This window comes from Myxocyprinus asiaticus, chromosome 48, assembly GCF_019703515.2.
Source record: "Myxocyprinus asiaticus isolate MX2 ecotype Aquarium Trade chromosome 48, UBuf_Myxa_2, whole genome shotgun sequence".
NCBI classification, from domain to species: domain Eukaryota; kingdom Metazoa; phylum Chordata; class Actinopteri; order Cypriniformes; family Catostomidae; genus Myxocyprinus; species Myxocyprinus asiaticus.
Genome location: NC_059391.1, coordinates 6297843 through 6320203, shown reverse-complemented (window position 1 = coordinate 6320203; position 22361 = coordinate 6297843). Strand labels below are relative to the sequence as shown.

Below are 22361 nucleotides of genomic sequence, written 5' to 3'. Positions count from 1 at the left end.
TCAAAGCATGCATCCGTGGATGCTTTTTGGGCTGAAATTACTCACAACCTCACAAAAGATGACTGGTTGTAACGTGGTCTCAAGATGCATTTTTATGATATTGTATTATGTCCCTATACTGGAGTACTGGCTAGTACTGGCTAACATCATTCTTAGAAGTACAGTGTGTATTTCAACAGTGCAGTATGTGCAACCTTACATAAGTATGCAAATAAAGACACAGATTAAAAAACATCAAGTAGCTGGTTTGTATGGACATGTATTCTCTTCTCTGCCCTAAACTGGAGTCAGTATATATTCTACCCTTCTCATCTTACACTGTCTCCTTGATGTGTGACCGCTTACCACCAAGCCTTCCCATTCACCTTTCTGACCCTTTCCTCCCTCTCTCTCCACCTACTCAATACGAGACACACAGCCTCTCTTCAGTTGTCATAAATCAGCACTTCCTAATACTAACCTATATCTAAGAAAGACAGACATCGTTGAATTCGAAACGACCCCTTTCTGTTTATGGGCCTCTGTTAGGACCACACAGTACGCTTGTGTCCAATTGTAGTTTTATAGACTTTTCAATAGGAGGCATATTGAGAGGACCTTAAATAAGAGTCGAGCCCTTTCCCGTAATTACTGCCAGAAGTACACCACCACCTGTATCTCATTCTGCTATTCCTCCACAAAGATCTGCCGTCCAGTAATGCTTTTCTGGCGCAATGATGAAGTAATATTCATGATTGGAGTGCTGGAGTTGGCAGCGAGGCACTATTGTTTTCCTCTTAAGTTTGCTGAAGTTAAGGCTCTTACAGAAGGCATCCAGCTGAAGTCAATATTAAGATCTGCCCTTTACTTACTCAACACTCACCCTGAAAGTGCATACAGTACATGCGTGTACACAATCAAGACATTTGGACATTGTGCTCTGCAATCAACAACAAAGATCAAAGAACTAACAATCATATAATCTCATAACCAAAGACCTGGATTCACTTTGTTTTTGAAGACTGTGTACATGTGTGACATTAAACCACATTCGTTCTCATTGGTTTTATGACCAAACGTAATGAAGTACCCTAGGTGGTGCTATGATATACACTTTTACATTGTTCTGCAATATAGTCACACCTGTATGGGCAAGAATCAAAAATCTTTTCCCAAAGCGAAAGAAAACATGTATCTTCGATTTCATTTGTGTCTATAAAATTTTGTCACCACTTTGAGTTTGCCAAAAAACCCTGCTTTTTCTAACTCCTCCTAGACCATTAGCAAAATTTTGTGCGAATGAGACCAGCAGTCTAGGAGGAGTTTGGAAAAGCAGGTTTTTCAGAAAACTCAAAATGGTGGACGAAATGCCTGCAAAGTAACTAGAGTACTTAGTAATGAAATAACTTTGCTCCTGACAGATCTTTCCTTTCAAATTTGATTATTTTGGTCATTTTCTCCACTTTTCCAAACTTGTTGGACCCCAATAATTGCAGCTCGCAGCTATATTAATGATTTAAATTTCAGCCATGTCCATATTTACCCATTTTCATTTAAAAACTCCCTTTTCAATTTCCTAATGTCAATCGTTATGCATTAATAAGATTGTTCGGTTTTTGATGGAGGAAAATGCTGTTCTAGTGTGGGTAAGAGCCATATATGTAGTGAAATCAATGCGTTTTCAAGAGAATTTTGCTCTGAATACACAAACGAGGAAATAGTTATCAGTTCTAAATGCTTGTATGTTATGGTCAGTTTTGGGAAGTAACTAAACAGAGTGATGTTACTAACTTAATTACATTTTTCAGTAGCATGAGAATACCGTAGTTCAGCTGTTTTCAAAATAGTGCAGTTTTTCCCGTAGCATGCCATTATTCTAACAAGTAGTGTAACAAAATGGTATATTGCAGGGTTTTTTTTTTTTATGTGATATTGTATTGCGCAGGGAGAAATACAAATAAAAATCAGCAATCAACCAAAGTATTGAAAGACCCTTGATTAAAACCCCCTAACTGTGTACTATAGTGTACAGTTTACACACCATTTTGAATTCAAACAAATACACAGAATCTCTCTCATTGAAGTAATGGCGGGATTAATCATCGTCCGCTGCCAAACCGCTACACATTCCTGGCCTGAAAATCACTGTGTTTAAGATGCAATGCTCATGGAGTTGCTTGCCAAACGCTGGTGTTTGTATATGACTCAGAGACAGCTTTGAGTGTTATATGTGTTTATAGCAAGGAAACGGGCCGTGTGGTCTCAGCAGTGAACTCTTAATCACCATTACACATCTAGTCACGTTAGAGGCCTTAGCACGTGTGTAAATGACTGTGTGTGCTAGTCCCCCCAATTAGCCCAAAGCGCTATACAGTTTCCACAAGCCCTGATTAGCCATGCTTTGATGTTGGCCAAAACTGAGTTCGGATTTCGGGTCGAAGGCCGCGGGGTGAACTTGAGCCCTTAATTCTGAAGCAGGGCTCATCATTGAAGCGTGACCCACGGGCCAAACAACAAGAGATGGAGGGATGTGGACAGACTTTAGCTTTTCACTAGTGTGGCTCTCTGACAGAAGAAAGCCAGGGTTGTAAAAATTACAGAGGGCTTAAATTTTGTTTTCTTTTCAAATAAGAGCAGGTCAAAGGACTGGACTATACATCACAAGGATATGTTTGGCTAAGTGTTGAGGAGTAACTATCTAATATTAGTGATATGCTACCTTAACTACATTTTTCAGTAGTGTGACAGTAGTTCAGCTGTTTTCAAAACAGAGCAGCTTTTACAGTAACAAGCTACTTTTTCCAGATTCATTTTAGTGAATCAATTCATTTGGATGGTTCATTTAAGTGAACTGGTTAGTAAAAAAAACAAAAAAAAAAACAATCACCAACACATTCTCTATAGAGCCCCTAAGGGGAAAGGGACTGGAATTAAATTTCTGAATTAGTTTTGCGTTCCTTCACAATAGTTTGCTTTTTCTCACAATACGTTTAGCATTCCCTCGCAATCTGCTTTATTACGAAAATTATGGTTTTACTGCAATTTACTACAGTACAGCTTGTATTTGTAGTGAAAATGTGCCAGACATATACTCTGAATACAATAAATACATCTAAAATTTGTCATTTACAAAGATATTGCCCCTTCATGTAGTGTTAATGGAATTAGCTTTTTTCTAAGAAACTTGTGCTGTAGCTAGCTAGATACTTTTTCAAAAGTGAAGCTTGGATGCACTACATTGTAGCTTGGCAAGCTTGTTTCAAACTAGCTTCCCCAACACTGCATGCTAACATAGCATGCTAGTTCTTTTGTTTGTTGCTCAAGGGAGCGCTGCATTTTTAGACACCGTGTCAAGTTTAAAAGAACTTCTTCAACTGATAAAAATGCATCTTGAGACACCTGCGTTCTGCTCTATTCATTGTGGCGCATACCGTAAGTTTAGCTTTTTAGCGCGAGATCTCATTTGTTCTGAATAGTTACTGGAAGAAATGCTTTAGCCAATAGTAACATGAACGCTACTCATACTTGAGAAAATACAAAAAAATGCTTCTCTCAAAGTCAACAGAATTTAATGCTTTGGTGTTGATTTTGCAAAAAAAATCTCCCGGCGGAGCATTCCCCCAGACCTCCCCAGGATATAAGGTTGTATTAGGCAGATTTCTGTGCGTACCCTCAGTTGCAGGCACCCATGATTCATATAGTTATATAACATGTACAGAAAATCCCCATACACTTTCTCAGTATCAGACTCATTTAGTAAATGTACTAACTCATATCTGCTTCCACACAAACACACTTACAGATATACAATCAAATCCTTATATGCTCTCAAAGATAGCAACTGCCCCAATGCCATCCACCCCCTTTTTTGACCGCCAAAAGTAAACACACTTAACAGGCTGCAATCTATTCGTCTTGACAGTACTCCTAAGAGAACCACTTGGAAAAGAGTGGCCACAAGTTCTTTCCCTTGATCAATACAGTAAGCAACTAAATGCACTCTTATAAAGTATTTTAGTGAAAGTATGTGGTCATGAAGTGTGTTTCTTGTACTTTATTCAAATGTATTAAACCAGCTGTGTTATTATTCAGTTAGCTAGCTATAAACATGATGACATGAAAACAGTTCCTCAGCAAGATTCTTTTCAATCCGTTGCTCCACCGTGACAGAAGTTGCACTGAAAGAGAAAACTGACTGTAGAAGACTGTTTATGTTCATGCTCACTATTGCTTACCTAAGTTGCTTTACGAATTGTGGTCTAATACATTTTGAAATGCAAAAATGCAGGAAAATACATTTGTTAGTTGTCATGTCACATGGATTGATTTTTATTAAAACAGCCATATTTCTTTCTTCTTCTTCTTTTGTTAAATGAAGGTCTCATTAAAACTGACTATTCTCATTTATTTTGGGTACTTTTCAAATGGCTTTTATGTATAGATTTGATTGTTTAGCTTTGTCTCAGACCTAGACTTTCAGTATTAAACTATGAAAATCCATTATAAAAATAAAAATTATTACATGTTTAAAACTGTGATAATCGGGGCCTGGGTAGCTCAGCGAGTATTGACACTGACTAGCACCCCTAGAGTCACAAGTTCGAATCCAGGGTGTGCTGAGTGACTCCAGCCAGGTCTCCTAAGCAGCCAAATTGGCCCGGTTGCTAGGGAGGGAAGAGTCACATGGGGTAACCTCCTCGTGGTTGTGATTAAGTGGTTCTCGCTCTCAATGGGGCGTGTGGTAAGTTGTGCGTGGATTGCAGAGAGTAGCATGAGCCTCCACATGCTGTGAGTCTCCGCGGTGTCATGCACAACGAGCCACGTGATAAGATGCACAAATTGATGGTCTCAGAAGGGGAGGCAACTGAGACTTGTCCTCCACCACCCGGATTGAGGTGAGTAACCACGCCACCACGAGGACCCAGTAAGTAATGGGAATTGGGCATTCCAAAATTGGGGAGAAAATGGGGATAAAATAAACTAAACAACAACTATGAAACTTGAAACAAAGTGACATAAACATAAATAATTAAAATATTTATTGTGTGAAAATTATTTTCTAAATTTTTCAAAAAATTATGCCTGTCCCACAGTTGAGGCATCATTTTCACAACACCAAACAATTTTGCCCCTAATATTTAATTTCTTTTTTCTTTTTTAAAAGTTAGTTTACTTGTTTACCAAGTCAACAAAAGTGTTGGTGAAGATCATGCTTGACAGATGTTTTATTGGGCGTCATTTCCAATCAAACTCATTTTGTCAAATTATGCAAAAGTGTGACAATATGTTTTAATAATATATTTGGAATACATAAAAAGTTGGCGATGAAATTAGTCATTAAAATTATGAAATTAGTTAGCAAGACGCAAAATGGTTCGAAATTGGACACAGTGTCTTTTCATTCTGATTGTCCTCCCTCAAGATTTAAATATAGCTTCTCCTTATTTTTAGATGTTTCAAACTTGAAAGCACACATTAGAATTGTATTTTATTTTATTTTTTCTCATTACTCAAAATTGCTCCCATCAAGTTGTCATCTGTGTTTGTGTATGTTGTGGTTGAGTGCGTCTGTAGTTCTCAGGAGATTAGCGTCTCTGTTGCGCAGATCTTGCTTGTTTAATGAGCTTCATGCTCTTCTCTGTGTGGCTCATTTGCACGTCTTGCTGGGCTGACAGACTCTCCACGGGACTCCTTTGTTTTTCTGTTTGACGTCATTGTGTTCTTGCTGTGTATCGAGCTCTCTGGAGACAAACTTTCACGTTGGTATCTTCTCTAAATCGTTGTGAGGCCCTCTTTCTCTGAGGGGACAAAAAGCTGGGGAGACGTTATCAAACACACTGCCGGTGGAAGTGGGTATCCGGATCGTCTTATCAAGGTTTTTCTTACAAAAAGATTAGATTAGAATTTGGGAAAGGGACGCTGGGATACTTGTATTGTGCTTGGTGTTGATACTTCATGGTTCAGGCTGATATGGATGCTAAATACATCTAACAAATCATTAAAAAAGTGACAATACCTTCCACTTTTGGTGCAAAAGGTCTCTAATAGTGATAGTTGAAACATTAAAGAAATTCTGTCAAAATGTACTCAAAAAACCTTCATTTCAGTAAATTGAAAGTGTCAAAACATCACAATTTGTCATGCATTAATTATTATGCAAATAATTAATAATAATTACATGAAACAACAACTGTGGCCAGTAGATGACTTCAGTGCGCTATGCTTTGGCTGATCTGAGCTGAAGTTATGCATTGGATATATATTTAGAGACATGATAAAAAATTATTATTTGTCAAATTGTTGCATTTTTATAAACCACTTGTGTTGAAGTGACAGATTTTGCAATGATGCTCCAATATGCTGTCAAACATGACAATGCTTCACAGTCAGATCTGATTGTGTAACAAACAAAAGCCAGAGTTATTTTGTTACCTGTCATTTATTTCAAACATCAACATTCTAGCATAAACTTTGTCACACAGGGGTCAGACTCAGACTTCGACCTGTGTGGTATGTTTGGTATATATAGACAGGTTAACACCTTTGAGGGCCAAATGTCCTCATCAGTTAAAAAAAAAAAAAAAAAAAAAAGCTCTTAAATTGGTCAGATGATGTTGATCTTCAAATCTAGTGATGTGCACATGTTTGTGTGATGGTTAGGGTTAGGTTTAATTTGGAAATAGAAAATATTGTTAGCCTGATATGAAATCAATGGAGGTCCATGAGAGATCACTATTATAGTCAAACAAACCTGTATGTGTGTGTATGTGTGTGTGTGGGTGTGTTTTCTACATTGTGGATGTTTTATAGTCTCACCCCTTCATTTACAGTATGTGTGGTTGTGTTCTGCATTGTGTCTCATTTATTGATTTTTATTTGACAAAAAACAAACAAAACAAAAATTCTGTATTTTAGTATTTCCCATTCATTTCCTATGGCGGGTCAAAAATGACCCAGAGCAACAGGTTTTTTTATTTATTTATTTATTTTTTTTTACAACCCCTTTGACTTTTTTTTGTGTGTTCAGATAGCCAGGGGAGGAAAATTCACCAAGTCTTGTAGCACTCAGATAAACGATACCATTTTTTTTATCAAAGAAAAAAATCTAAACGGGTCCAAAAAGACCTGAACAGCGTACAAGGAGTAAAACAAGATAAATTTACTTGAGAAGCAAAATGACTTCTTGTTTTTAGAGAAAACAAACAAAATGTGGTCAATTTTATGCTTTATAACAAGAAAAAAATTATAATATTTGCCAATGGGGTGAGAGAAAAAAAAACTTGATTTAAAGGTAAAACAAGTTTATTTTTCTAACCCCATTGGTAATTTTTGTTTTGTTTGTTTTTTTGTTTTGTTCTCTCTCTCTTTGTAAGAATAAACCCCACTAAATTTAGTTAGATTTCTCTGGAAACAAGACTTAACACCTTATGTGATTTTACTTCTCAGGTATTTTATTCTTCATTTTAAGAAAATTATTATTATCTCTTTTGCAGTGTATGTACTAGTTTTATGGTACTTTTTGTTATTTTTGGAGCTTGACAGCATCATTTGACTTTCACTTTATGGAAAGAGCAGCTTGGACATTCTGGAAAATCTCTTAGGCCTGTATTGTGTTTAGATAGATAGATAGATAGATAGATTATTATTATTATTATTATAAATTATTAAGCTTAGTCAATTAGTCAGTCTGAGGTGGGATGTAGATGTAAAATAATTTGATTAAGCTCAATGATTACTATAAATGATCATGTTTTATACAGGATCTGCGATAGAAGGCAATGATATCGCATTGAATGACACGCATAGCCATCAGACAGTCATATATGCTGTAATGCTCATTGCTCATAACTGAAGTGCATCAATACACCTCATACAGCAGCACTTTATCATGATCCATATTCATAATGAAACAAAGCATCAAATGCTTACCGAAAACATGCTCCATCCATTCATCTAGGGCTCTACTACTGAGGCAGGGTTGAGTAACACTTCCATAACAAATAAACCAGAGAAAACACCAGAGAGATTCACAGAATCACTCTCTCTCAACCACACACTCACACACACACATGCATGCGCGCGATCATTCCAGTTCATACAAATCCGTAAAGCGCAAAACATCGTTTGCTCTCCTAAACACACACAAGTTGATCAAGATGTGAAAACAAACCTTAAAGAAATATATATATTTGATTAAATTTATCAATAGGCCTAATATTGATTTGAAATAGGCTATGAAGTTTATATTCTTCATCTCACAGAATAAAGTCTGTTATTTCAGTTAATGACGCAACATTCAAGTCACGAGCTATTCAAATACATGATTGACAGCTATACATTAATGTAATGTAATGATATAATATGCTGCATTACATTCAATAATTACACACATTTTTTTAGGTATTTTGCTAGGCTACGTTACCTTTTGGCTTACACTATAACAATGTATTTGCTGTGTAGGCTATAGACATATACTATAACTTTATAGTATGACCATTAATATAAAAATTCATAACTGAATTGAAGCTAATAGTTTTATTTGTATTTATATTGAATCTACATGAAGTCCAATCCCTCACATACTGTATAACCATAACAAAAGTTTAACTTTTTTTAAATGTCAGTGTAGTGTTTGATGCATAAAAAGAGAGAAAGAAAGGTTTGAAACAACATTATCCCACAATTTTTCATTTTGGGGTGAACAATCCCTTTAAAAAAAATGTATCCCACAAAAAAAAAAAAACAAAAAAAAAAACATAATAAATAAATAAATAAACCAGTCATATATTTGTAAAACATGACAATTTTCAACCCTCATTTGTCAGAAACGTTTGGTTTTGGTGCTGCCTCTCCTTTAAGATTTGATAGTAAACGCCCACTGTTGTGATTGGCTCTCTGCTCTTGATTGATGTGCCATCTCACTGCTCACCACTACTGGCCGGGGCTACGGAGATGATAAAGTAAAGTAGGCGTTGATGTGTTGTTGTGGAGGTGTTCAGATACAAATGTCTACCACAGTGTGACATCACAATGTGGAGGAAGTTGAGAACAAGTCGTTTCGGCAGCTTGGTTTCAACTAATGCTCTTTTTGCAGTGAGGAGGAAGTTTTGAGTTCTGAAACTTACAATATGTTTTTATAGTACCTTCACCTCTTATATGTCAAAAGATCAAGCAAAATTTGATTCCTCTTGTCATGAACCCTTTAAAACTGGTAAAAAATGGAAAGTACTAGGTTGCACTTTTAAAGCTGATTTCAACACAGATCAATCCTCATTTTGAGTCATACTGTGCAATTTAGTCCATTACATGACTTGATCTGCATCCAACAAACAGCCCTTATGCTTCTAGTAAACACAACTGAACAATCTTAATACTCATGTCATGACACATCACACTCATGTCTGCAGGGAGGGTGTGTGAGGCAACTCCAGCAGCTGTGTCTCATTCTTTGCATTAATTCATTGATATGACAGGGTGCTGAAAGACACGGGCCATCTCACTGAATGCTTTCTCTCGTTGTTCAAGCCCTTCTTTTCAAACACTAGCAGATTTAGTGCAGCGTGGCTAAACTTGTTTAGCACAACCTTGAATCTCTGCAGACTGGTTATGTACACACGTATACAGGATCAATTTCTGCTTAAAAGATTTGATTTGGCATAATACGTGGTTGAGGGATTTAGTTTTTTATTGAAATGTACCATACAATATTTCCTTAGTGATATTAATGGAGTTAATAGAGTATGACATACTGAAAACATAGACCTGGCTTATTAGTAGAATCATTTTCAACAGCGGTCTATACCGCCAGGCAAACGTTTGGACACACCTTCTCATTCCTTATTATTATAATAACTTTTTTATGTTTTAGAATAAAATTAGTATCTGCTCCAACTCACCCTTAAAAATAGATTGATTATTTTAGTTTTTTACAGAAAAATAGACAAAATGTATATTTGTCTACATTTTTATTTTTGTTTTAATCATTTAGGCTCACAGTAAGCCTTTAGATCAAACCGTTTTTAAGATGTGAGAAACATAAATTCAGTCAAATGTGTCCAAACGTTTTGACTGGTAGTGTACACGTACTTTAATTCAAACTAGTCATGTATAGCAATAAAACAATAAAAATTGCATTAACAAGCTTGTGATGTACTACCTGTTGTCCCTTATCCAGGCCGTTTCTCCTGCTCCCCCCACTGATGGAGTGGATGCGTGTGGCAATCGTACATGCCGAGCATCGCCGCAGCTTATTGGTGGACAGCGATGATGTCAGACAGACGGCACGCCTACTCCTGCCTGGACTGGACTGCGAGCCCAGACTGCTAAAGTAAGAAACTCAAAAACATAAAACATAACCTGATTGACAACCAAAGCTGATTCACTTGGCAAACAATAAAGAGGATGAAAAAAATCCCATAGCTTAATATTACAACAATGAGTGTATGAGAATGCAAGCAAACATATCTCTGAGTCATGTTGAATTTAAGTGACAGCCAATGAAACTAGCAAAATTAATCAAATAAAAAGGTTTGTATTCCTTCATAAATGTGTTATTACTCAATAAATTAGTTTACCAACAATTGTGAAATCGTTCACTATTCCATATATAGTAATATCTATATAGGGAATAGGGAGCAATCAGACTGTTTTTAAAGGTGCACTCAGGGTTTTTTCCTCTATTAAAAAAGTTTTACTCCTTAAGAAATGAATTGTAATTTTGAAGCATATGTATAAAATCATGAGCACTCACATGAGAAGAGGACTCTAGTCATATCAGAAACCTTATAAAAGCTGTTTTATTCTAGATGGGGCAGGGGCGCCCTCACGGGGGTGGCCATTTTAGAATCACATGACCAGCTGAATACTACTCGCTTAATCGCAGTAACCGTCTTTGATTCTGGCTTTGAAACTTTTGAAAAATAAAACATACTTTTACAAGTTTCGTCATGTTTCATTTTGGTTTTAGTTACAGGGACATATTAAAGATTGTATTAGTCATACTGGTCAAGCTAAATTACAAAAAAATTCAGATGTCCATCCAGTTAAACAGGCAGCATCAGGGTGGACAATAACAGGGTGGACATTCAGTGGATAAATAAGCCACTACATGGTTTGTGATTGATATCTAGGAAACACATTTGTAAACTAATATTTATGATTTTGTTTCTGTTTAACATAAACACTGTATATTTAAATTTGTAATTATATTAATTTCCCATATATCTTCCCATAACAGGCTGGACATGTTATGCTTGACCACATATGACTAACACCACAAAATAAAGGAAAACATAAATAAAACAATAGAGTTATAAACTTCAAATAATGTAAAGTAATTTTACAGAATGGCTGATGTCCACCTCCAGTGTGTGTGATGTAATTTCCTAACATATATGTTCAATGAAAGTTCATGGTATCATGACATAACAGGGTGCGCAATAAATCAAGGGACACACAAAAAACCTCCACTATCAGTGTTCAAATTACACATTTACCACAAATGAATATATGTTAGTGAGAGAATGTAACACTAAATTCAACTGTATGTGGGGGAAAAATAGAAATCCAATGATTTAGCATTTATTTTTGTCAAAGATGTTTGACATGCAGTTTTTGGGACATGAGAAAATGACAGTGCAACAGAAAAGGATTAATTATTTAACATTTAACTGTAACGCAAGGTTGCTGCGATGAGACGGGAGACGCTGGATCTAAATAAAGGCTTTTAATGAAGATGATAATAGTGAAACAAACAAACATGAACTCACAAAGCAACAAACAAGAACTGACAAAGGAATGCAAAAACTAGAGGGTATATATATATATATATATATATATATATATATATATATATATATATATATATATATATATATATGTATATATATATACACACACACACACACACACAATACAAACAAGAGCTAATGAGGGAATGGAAAACAGGTGAGAATGATTGGGAACAGATGGCAGTGATGAAAGCAGTGCATGATGGAAAACGTAGTCCGGGGGAAACACTTCAAAATAAGAGTCCCAGGAAACACGAGGGAGACCGACTGTGACATAACCCCCCCTTCAAGGGGCGACTCCTGGCACCCCAAAGATGGCTGAGGAGGGCAGGAAGGGGACCTGGAAGATGACCAGGTGGCCAGGGAGGAGACCCCAGAGTAAGGATTGGGTCTGGAAGTCTGGGAGGCAGCCTCAGGGCAGGGACTGTGTCGGGAGGTCTGGGAGGCAACCTCAGGGCCAGGACTGGGTCAGGAGGCCTGGGAGGCGGCTACAGGGCCGGGACTGGGTCAGGAGACGGAGCCGCTGGAGCAGGGGTGGGCAGAGCCGCTGGCAGACGGAACCGCTGGAGGAGGAGTATCTGGAGGAGTGGGCAGAACCGCTGGAGGAGGAGTATCTGGAGGAGCGGGCGGAACCGCTGGAGGAGGAGGAATCTCTGGAGGAGTGGGCGGAACCGCTGGAGGAGGAGTCTCTGGAGGAGCGGGCGGAGCCGTGGAAGACTTGACAAATGCAGGTGGACCCAGGAGAGGCTCAAGGGGCGGAGCCATGGAAGGCGGAGCCGGGGAAGGCTCGAGGGGTGGAGCCATGGAAGGTGGAGCCGTGGAAGGCTCGAGGGGTGTAGCCATGGATCGCGGAGCAGGCTTGTTGGCCGTGGCAGGAGTGGGCGCTGGCTCGTTGGGCGTGGAGGGCTTGGAGCAAGGAGCCGTGGAAGGCTTGGGGCAAAGAGCCGAAGATGCAGGTTTTGGCCTGGGGTTCCTGCCATAATCCACTGTGTAATGGGAACTGCAAAGTTCCAGAGCCTTCTCCACATATTCACAGAGTGTCCAGTGAGGATCAGCAGGAAGCATCAGTTCCTTCAGTGCACTATTCAGACCGGTCCGCAAGAAACCCACCAGAGAGCGGTCTGGATAGTGCACTAAATTCGCTAGTTCCAAAAACTCACGGACGTAATCCTCAACTGGATGGTCCCCTTGCTTAAGAAGCAGAATTCTGACAGCCATTAGATACATGTGGGTCAGTTCTTCTGTAATGCAAGGTTGCTGAGATGAGACAGGAGACGCTGGATCTAAATGCAGGCTTTTAATGAAGATGATAATAGTGAAACAAACAAACATGAACTCATAAAGCATCAAACAAGAACTGGCAAAGGAATGCAAAAACTAGAGGGTATATATACAAACAAAGGCTAATGAGGGAATGAAAAACAGGTGAGAATGATCGGGAACAGATGGCAGTGATGAAGGTAGTGCATGATGGGAAACGTAGTCTGGAGGAAACACTTTAAAATAAGAGTCTTAGGAAACATGAGGGAGACAGACTGTGACATCAACTTTTAAGCCCACAGAAGTAACATAAAAAGTCTTTATTCTTTTTAACAAGCCTATCAAAATTGAAATCGGGTGAAATTAAACAATATAAATATCACACACACTTGTAACAGGGACTTAAATGACACAAAATTGTAGGAATTACCCATATTTACAGGTGTTCCTGCACGAGACACTGCTTAACATTGAAAAACAGCACGGACGGATGCAAAAACGCTTTCAGTGTGAATGTCCCCTACTAAACTTAAAATGAAAAACGCTTTAATACAACGACCAGGTTGAAGAGAGAAAGGGAGAGAAAAGGCTTAACATGAAAATTGTGTATTTCTCCTTCGATTAATGTCATTGTTTTGGCAGTAAATAGTGTTTATCATTAGGAAAATGTCAGAAAATCATGTTAAGTGTTTTAACTACACCTACACCATTAGTGCAGTTTTTCTTACCTCTCTCTCTCTCTCTTCCAGAACCAGCTCTGACATATGCAATAAAATGTAATGGCATGTCATTAATAGGTGCATTTACTGGTTAATTTTTTTTCTCCCCTTTTCTCCCCAATTTGGAATGCCCAGTTCCCAGCGCGCTCTAAGTCCTCATGGTGGCATAGTGACTCACCTCAATCTGGGTGGCGGAGGACGAATCTCAGTCGCCTCCGCATCTGAGACTGTCAATTTGCGCATCTTATCACGTGGCTTGTTGAGCACATTACCGCAAAGACGTAGTGCATGTGGAGGCTTCACACTATCCACCGCGGCATTCATGCACTACTCACCACGTGCCCCACCGAGAGCGAGAACCACATTATAGCGACCACGAGGAGGTTACCCCATGTGACTCTACCCTCCATAGCAACCGGGCCAATTTGGTTGCTTAGGAGACCTGGCTGGAGTCACTCAGCACGCCCTGGATTTGAATTCGCGACTCCAGGGGGTTTACTGGTGTTTTAAAATCCCAGTGGTGGGAAACAATTAACATGCACTCGAATGCTATATGGTTTTGACAAAATTATCTTGCTTCTGACAGAAAACATGACAGAAGACGTCCACTGACTGTCACTGATCTTTTCCCCAGCCATTTCTGTGTCAAGTGTACCATCCATGTAAAGCAACAGCCGATATCTCACACAACTCACGTGAAAGGTGTGTGTGTTTCAGGTCCATTTTTCTCCATTTTGTGAAACATTCTCAGCAGTTTGGGTGTGTGACGCTAAAATACGGGACAAACAGCATTTTTCCCTTAATTACGGGACGGTTCCTTATTTTACATGAGTTCGGCATATTTTGATAATTAATTTTACTTGATACTGCTTCTGTGTGAGGGTGAATCTCTCTCCAATCACTGTCATAAATTCCCTCAGTTGATGATGGTGGTTGTCAGGGGCGGAGAATGGTAGAATTCAAGTGATAATGCACCAATTACAACAAAGAATCTCTTACATTTAAAGGGAAACTAACACGACAGTAGATTATGGACTTCCGAAGCAGCAAAACAAGTGAGTATACCGAAGGTATACGCAAATATTGATCCTTAAGCCGCCTTTTCACAGTCTCCGACATTTGCATACAACTGTCGTATTTCTCCCTATAGTGGCAGCCGTGATAAATCGTCATTCCGCTCGCAATGGATTTTGTTCATTGAAGGAGAAGCTACCAACGATTTACCTCAGGATGACATTACTGTGTGTGATTTTTTTGAGCAGATGGATGAATTCAGGATTAATATTCACTCAGTATTTATTATTAATAGTATCATTTGTCATTATTACTGTTTTTATAGTTAATATTTTGATAATTAACAGCAACAACAACCATAATTCAGCAATTATGAATCAGAAATTCATAGATGTGATTTTAAATATGTAGGTTTTATGTGTGCAGAAATAAATGACACGTACACATTTAATCACACGTTTACTGTAATTCCAAAAGTTTTTTGTGATATTTGCAACGTAAACAATCATGTCTGACTTCTACATTATAAATTGTCCAAAATATGTTAGTAGCAGGTGTTTAGAAAAAGGTTAAGGTCAAAATCTAGTGATGTTTCTCACGTCACGCTGATAGTTTTGCATGAATACATAAATTCCGGTCGGGCGGTCACATACGGTCTAATCGCATGAGTTGAAATATTTTAACGCAGCCGAGGCTCAAATCGGATCCGAAAATGTCGCATCCGGGGATGGTCGAATCCTCACGCAGCCCCCGTGCAACTCTCTATTGGAAATTAATGACTTCCGGTCTATTATCTGTCGTTTGTCGGATGCAAAGGCGGCTTAAGTCGTTATATGCAAACAGCCCTGGGAAAAAAGTAAGCATACGGTGTCTACGTGCGTGTGGCCCCGAATACACCACTGCCTTAAAGCAAATAGACATGAACTAAAAGCCACAAATTTCCAATATGTGTTTAATGGTACTTTTCATGTTCTGCAGGCCTGGTGACCAGGGACTGAAAACGTTGCAAGGAATGAAAACAAAAAACGAAAATGAACAACATTTTTTGCAGAACGTAACCGAAAATGGGAACAAAGTCCCTTTCAGTTGTTCTGGAATGATAACCGGTTAATTTTTGTCCGATCATTTTTTTTATGAAACCAAAGTCTAAATGGTTTTTATCACAGTACATTTCGGAATTACACCACTTTCTGTTGCGCCAAAAATTAGGCTTCTCTTTTTTAGTTTGAACATGATAAGCATGAAGTGCAGTAGTTTCCTTTGATTCAGAAGGAAATCACTGCATCACACATTTCTTTGCCTTAAAACAACTAATTAAAATAAAATGTAAGCAAATTAAATATAAAATTAAAATAAAACAATTAAATAATTATAAAATAATTATTATTTATGTTTAAAATAAATAATTCTGCCTGCATAAGATGATGTTTAGTGTGCATGCATGCAGGAGAAAGAGATTTTCGCTGTTCATTTTATTTAAATGGCCAGATGTATTTTTTAAATATTTAAAATATTTTTTGGGATATCTTTAATATTTGTTATGATTTATATGCTGATAATTACCCCATGTGGGGGACAAAATTACATTGATTATTTTCACTTAGTTTGGTTGAGGCAAGTCCTTTATTTTTGATCTTGTTTTATCAGACCAGGTCCTTTTTTTTTTTCAGGTCCAAGAACATTAATAATCTCTCTTTAAATTATTTAGAACCAATTACCAGTTGGAAAGGAGTCAGTGAACTGTTTAAAAAAAAAAAAAAAAAAAAAAGCAATGAAATTAAATTATCAGACATGATCTCATGCTACCCTCTTATATTTGACTTTCCATTGAACTGTATTGCAACTGGCAAAGACCATCTGCAAAACCTCAAACTGTTGCCCACACGCTGATGTCAAGACCTCAGGCTTATTCTTAATGATTTATAAACGCTTGAGGAAAAATACAGCACTCCACCCAGGAAACCATATGAAAAACTCCAACGTCCATTTTCCCACTCAATCGTTCACTGTCTTCCCTTTTCATTTATGCATGTTTTCGAACTCTTCTGCTCTTTTTCCAGGCCTGAGTGCTGTTTTAGTTCCTTCAGGCGTTTGGATGCCAAAGCCGCCACAGATAAGTTCCAGCTGGACCTGGGCTTTCGCATGCTGAACTGTGGCCGCACTGATCTGATCAGCCAGGCCATCGAACTGTTGGGGCCAGATGGTGTCAACAGCATGGATGACCAGGTACCACGTGATCAGAACCACAAACCAGATTTGTAACACCACCTGTCAGCGCTTGAGACCAAACTATACATCACTCGGTTAAACTGATATCATGTTTTTGATCCAAACTCTTCTCTCTCTCTGTATTTGCATCAGGGTATGACCCCACTGATGTACGCCTGCGCAGCTGGAGACGAAGCTTTAGTCCAGATGTTGATTGACGCTGGAGCCAATCTAGATGTAGCGGTAAGCACCACCAGCATATCAATCTCAGTTGGCCACTACTTTTTGACAGCCTGTTACAGCCTATTTACACACAAAAGTGTCAAGCATTTGCAAACAAATTTTTTCACAAAATTACCTGAATTGTTCAGCAACTGAACAAGGCAATATGACAATTAAAAAGGTCAATCTATCTTTATAAACAAATAATAAAAATAATTTGGTGGATAAATAAATTGGATTCAGTTTCGGACACAGTGTGAAAAAGTTCGTTAAGCTGCATAGTTGAATTAAAAAAATCTGGTCATGCAGAACTTCTCACACATCACATCGCTATTTAAAACAAAAATGTACAAAATTGGACAAAAAGTTGTGTACATGGAAAAACAGTTCGTCTCAAGAATTTAAAAGAATTCTACCTAGCCTTTAATTAAAAACATGTAAGAATGTTACAGTTTATTGTTTTATAAATCTTTTGTTATAAAGCAATTTTAATACAGAAAATCTATTGCTTAATTTTTGTCATTCTACAATAAAACTTCAGATACCTCAATAAATTGTTTGCAATTCCCAAAAAAAATAAATAAAAACCTAGCATCTGAAAAAACAAGTGACAGACAGTGTGAAAAGATCATAGAGATGCATTGTTTAATTTTAAAATCTTGTCATGTATAATTACTCACAAAATTTTTGACATTTTCTGATTAAAATTTGTAGACATTAAATAATTGTTTGTCAGCTGAATAATTTAAATAAAGTAACTTTAACTCCAATTAAATTCATGTCCTAATGTCTAAGTGTGATGCGTCATTCTCCGATTAAACACTCTCTCTCTTATAAAAATGTGTATACATGAAAAACAAAAGTTCGACAGCTGAACAATAAAAAACAATTGACCAAGCCTCCGATTAAAAATAATGTCGAAGTACGATATTATGGATTTGGTGGGAAGGAGTTCATAAATATGTTTTGCATCACAAGCAATTTCCGTACCGAACATCTAATGCTTATTTTTATTTATTTATTATTTTTTTGCCATTTACAGTTAAACTTTAGATACCTAAATCAATTGTTTGCCATGCAAAAAATTACAAAAAATTACAAAAAATCGACCTAGCATCTGAATTAACAAGCATTATCATACCTGTGTGATATTTCAGACATTGTGAAGCGATTGTGCATTGTTTCATTTCAAAATCTTATCATGCAGAACTACTCACACTAGGTCTGATTCCGAATGTTGGCTAATCTCTAACAAAAATTTGTATACATGAAATAATTGTTCGGCAGCTGAACAATAAAAAGCAATCGACCTAGCCTCCGATTAAAAACACATCTGAATATCACAGTATAATATTTTCAAATGTTTTGTCTCAGAGCTATATTCACAGAGTCTGAAGACTAACATTCACCATTCTACGATGAAATTTTAGACATGCCAATAAATTGTTAGGCATGCAAACAATTCCAAAAAAACAAGAACAAAAACTAAAAATCAACATAGCCTCTGAATAAACAAGCGACAGATCATTCCTGTGTGATTTTTCAGACAGTGTGTAGAGTTCATAGAGAGGCATTGTTTCATTTTAAAATCTTGTTGTACATGTTTTCGTGGAGAAGATCCAGACAGCGTGAATACAACTTTCAACGGCCTTTATTCAACATTATGGCCGTTTATGAATTTTAGAGCTAAAGCTGATGGCCTTTTGTGTTTAGGTCCCCGTGTGCTCTCCCAAACACCCCTCAGTCCACCTAGACAGCCGCCACTGGGTGGCGCTCACCTTTGCTGTGTTACATGGACATATATCCGTTGTGCAGGTAAATAGCTACTTTTTACAATACATTTTTGCTCAATGTTATTCAGATTGGTTGTTCCATTGAAGTTATGATTATGTGTTACAGAGATGAAATTCCCCCTGAAATCAAAGTTGTAGTTTTGAAGCTTTTAATCGAGACCTGAAGGCATTTTTGAAGGCATCTAAATGCTAAATGCTACATTTAAAATTTACAGTCTTTTTCTTCCAGAAATGCTGACCAAAAATATTTATGACCCATCTTGCATTACACAGATTTTTATCCAGTCAAATGCTCTCTATAATGAGAATGAAAGCAATAGCATGCCACATGTCAAAAATATACGTCAACTCAGTAAAGAAAGTGTGCTCGTGATTTCATGTGGTCTTTAATGTCAGCAGAGATTTGTGTTATGTGTATAGGTCTTGACTTCCATAACCACTGTGTATGTCCATATCCTCAGCTTCTCTTAGACGCGGGAGCAAACATAGAGGGAGCGGCTGTTCGTAACGGACAGGAGAGCAGCACCGAGACGCCTCTCCAGCTGGCATCGGCAGCAGGTGTCTACCACAACACCCCCACCCATACCAGCCTCACCCCTCATCCACCAGCACAGATTTACAGCCTGCCACTGGTCACTCCCATCCAAAGCAGGAATCCCTAAAAATACGGCCTTTTTTTTTTTTTTTTTGCCAGAGCCAAGCTGTGCAGGGCACAAAGGAACAAGAGTAGACTGAACTGGGTCAGGAACATGAGTTTTGGCAGTGTGTCACAGCTAAGGGCTTGTGTTTGGGTATAAACCCTTTAAGCATATGGGGATGTTCATTATAAGGATTTCTGAGAGGGTATAAATATTAGTTTGCTCAGGTTTCATAGCGCCACAAAAGAAGTAGTTCTGGACACTTAAAGCGGGTCATCTCTTACATATTTTTTAATCATTAAATGTTTTCCCCCCCGAGGTACACTTATAATGTTAAGGCCTTGGTATACTTTGTGCTTTCCGCACCCAGTCGACCACGTTGCCTTTCAAAGTATACTCTTCTGACTGTGAACGAATACGAACGCATTTGACGCATGACTAAGACTGCTTTGTGATACTATCGGTAGGCGCATGCGCACTAAGATTGAATTGCATTCTTTTCTTTTATTGTGGTACTCTGTCATTTATTTTCCTGATATTTAAGATTTCACCATCTGTTTTCTCTTTTCCTCATCCTAACTTCTCTGGTCATCTCTTCATGTTTTGCAATCTCACAGGGAATTACGAGATGGTTAGTTTACTGCTGGCACGGGGTGCGGATCCCCTACTGAGGTCGCAGGACGGCAACACACTGACATCATCGCTGTATGAGGACATGAACTGCTTCAGTCACGCTGCAGCCCACGGCCATAGGTATCTATCTATCTGTCTGCCTGTCTGTCTGCCTGTCTGCCTGTCTGTCTGTCTGTCTATCTATCTGTGAACCAATGCAGATATGTATGTTCTGCAGGAACGTGTTGAGGAAGCTTCTCTCTCAGCCTCAGAAGGTCAGGGATGATGTGCTCTCGCTGGAGGAGATCCTGGCAGAGGGTGTGGAGGGCAAGACGGGGATGTCCGGCCGGAATGGACACTGTTTACCTCCTCCTCCGTCCCCTAACCTCAGCCTGGCATCAGCAGTTGCCCTGCCCAAGCTGTGTAAGGCCCGTTTGAAAGCTCTGCAGGAGGCCTCGTTCTGCAGCGCTGAGCATGGATACCTAGACGTCACCATGGAGCTCAGATCATTGGGTACGTTTGCTTTTCACACTATGCACTATGGGTTAATGTCTTTTTTAAACATGGTTGAAGGCCACTTTAACCCTGGTTTAAGTGACATAACATACTTTTAATTTTGAAAGGGGGTTAGTGCAGCTTTTAACCTTATGAAGCAGAATTGCAATGCCAAAGGTACATAGTGTGAAATACTATCCCAGGGTTAGGCTTGAACAGTGTGAAATGTTGAGCAAGATAACCAAGGATTACTGTATGTTAACCCAGAGTTAAAAATGACTCTGTATGAACAATTTAATTTGTAAAAGGGCTGTCAACTGATTTAATAATTTATAAAAAATGATTTACATGATATGCAGATTAATGAATCAAATTAATCGCATATGTAAATGTTTGCTAAGAAGCCCCTCAAATAACAACAATTCAACATATAATTAAATAATTAGAAATATATTATAAAAATAATTCAGATAATTAAAATGCATTACATTATTGTAGCAGACTAGTAAAGCATTAAGACAATATAAAAAGTGTCTTAAAAAGGCAATATGTTGATATAGATTTATTTTTAGGGATTTTCTAAGGACGCATCAATGTACACATGCATCAGACAGACGCTTTTGTAGCACCTCGCTTTAGTTGTGTCACGTCATAAACATGTTTTTAAGCCACTGTGTCAAGTTAAACGTAGTTTGAAACTTGGAAATAACATGTCTCGAGATTCCTACATTTGGAAACGTGCTCCATCCTGTTGTGTTTGATTGCAAGAACGCGTTCTCATCTTGTGCTGTCACAAGTGTCAAGCCAGCCTGAGTCTGGTTTGTTGTCTGTACTAGAGGTCTTCACAGGTCCACTTGGATCCGAAAACCCGAGGTCCGACCCGAGACCCACGTGGGATCGGGTCCAAAACTTTGACGAGTGCCTCGGACACAGGTCGGGACTGATATTAGTAGCCTTGGGTCTCAGGTAATTTTTAATAAATGGGCTTTAACTGAATTGACCCAAGAAGACCCACATTTTTTTTAAATATGCCAACTTCCATTATTCGTTTCGGGCATTTAACAATATTTTATTATTAAAAACAAATACATATTGAATAATTCTATGACAATTTAACATGTCTCTGACAATCCGCACTCCTACGTGCAATTTACTAAACCCCATGCCTATGCCAAGAACTCTTGTAGAGGTCTGCACAGGACTGGTTTTTCCATCCCGTCCCCGCAAGTTTCTGTCCTGCATCCGAACACTCCTGCTGAATTTTACTCCATGTTCACCCGCTCTTTGCCCGCAGTGATTTTCTTCCCGACCACTCCCTTTCCCGCAACCCCGCATTTGTTTTCCACATTTACATTTACATTTATTCATTTGGCAGACGCTTTTATCCAAAGCGACTTACAAGAGAGGAAAACATAAGCGAATCATCTTAAGGAGACAGTGGTATGAAAAGTGCTGTATTACAAAGTACCACTAGCATCATAATAGTATTCAAAACAGAATAAAGTGCAACAGAATTTTTTTTTTTTTTTTTTTTTTTTTTTTTAATGACTGGTTAAGTGCTCATGGAAAAGATGTGTTTTTAGTCGTTTTTTGAAGACAGAGAGTGAGTCAGCTTCACGGATGGAGTTGGGA

The 22361-nt window shown here is 38.1% G+C and overlaps 1 protein-coding gene across 1 annotated transcript in view; it reads left to right on the top strand.

Annotated features, from left to right (window-relative positions):
• The window catches only part of LOC127437077 (ankyrin repeat and BTB/POZ domain-containing protein 2-like), a 78387-nt gene that overhangs the window by 49327 nt on the left and 6699 nt on the right, over positions 1–22361 (top strand). The window contains exons 4-10 of the mRNA XM_051691721.1: positions 10154–10306; positions 16822–16987; positions 17123–17212; positions 18905–19006; positions 19446–19542; positions 20240–20375; positions 20473–20747. Of these exons, the coding sequence (XP_051547681.1) occupies positions 10154–10306; positions 16822–16987; positions 17123–17212; positions 18905–19006; positions 19446–19542; positions 20240–20375; positions 20473–20747 (1019 nt within the window). The remainder of the gene's footprint in view (positions 1–10153; positions 10307–16821; positions 16988–17122; positions 17213–18904; positions 19007–19445; positions 19543–20239; positions 20376–20472; positions 20748–22361) is intronic.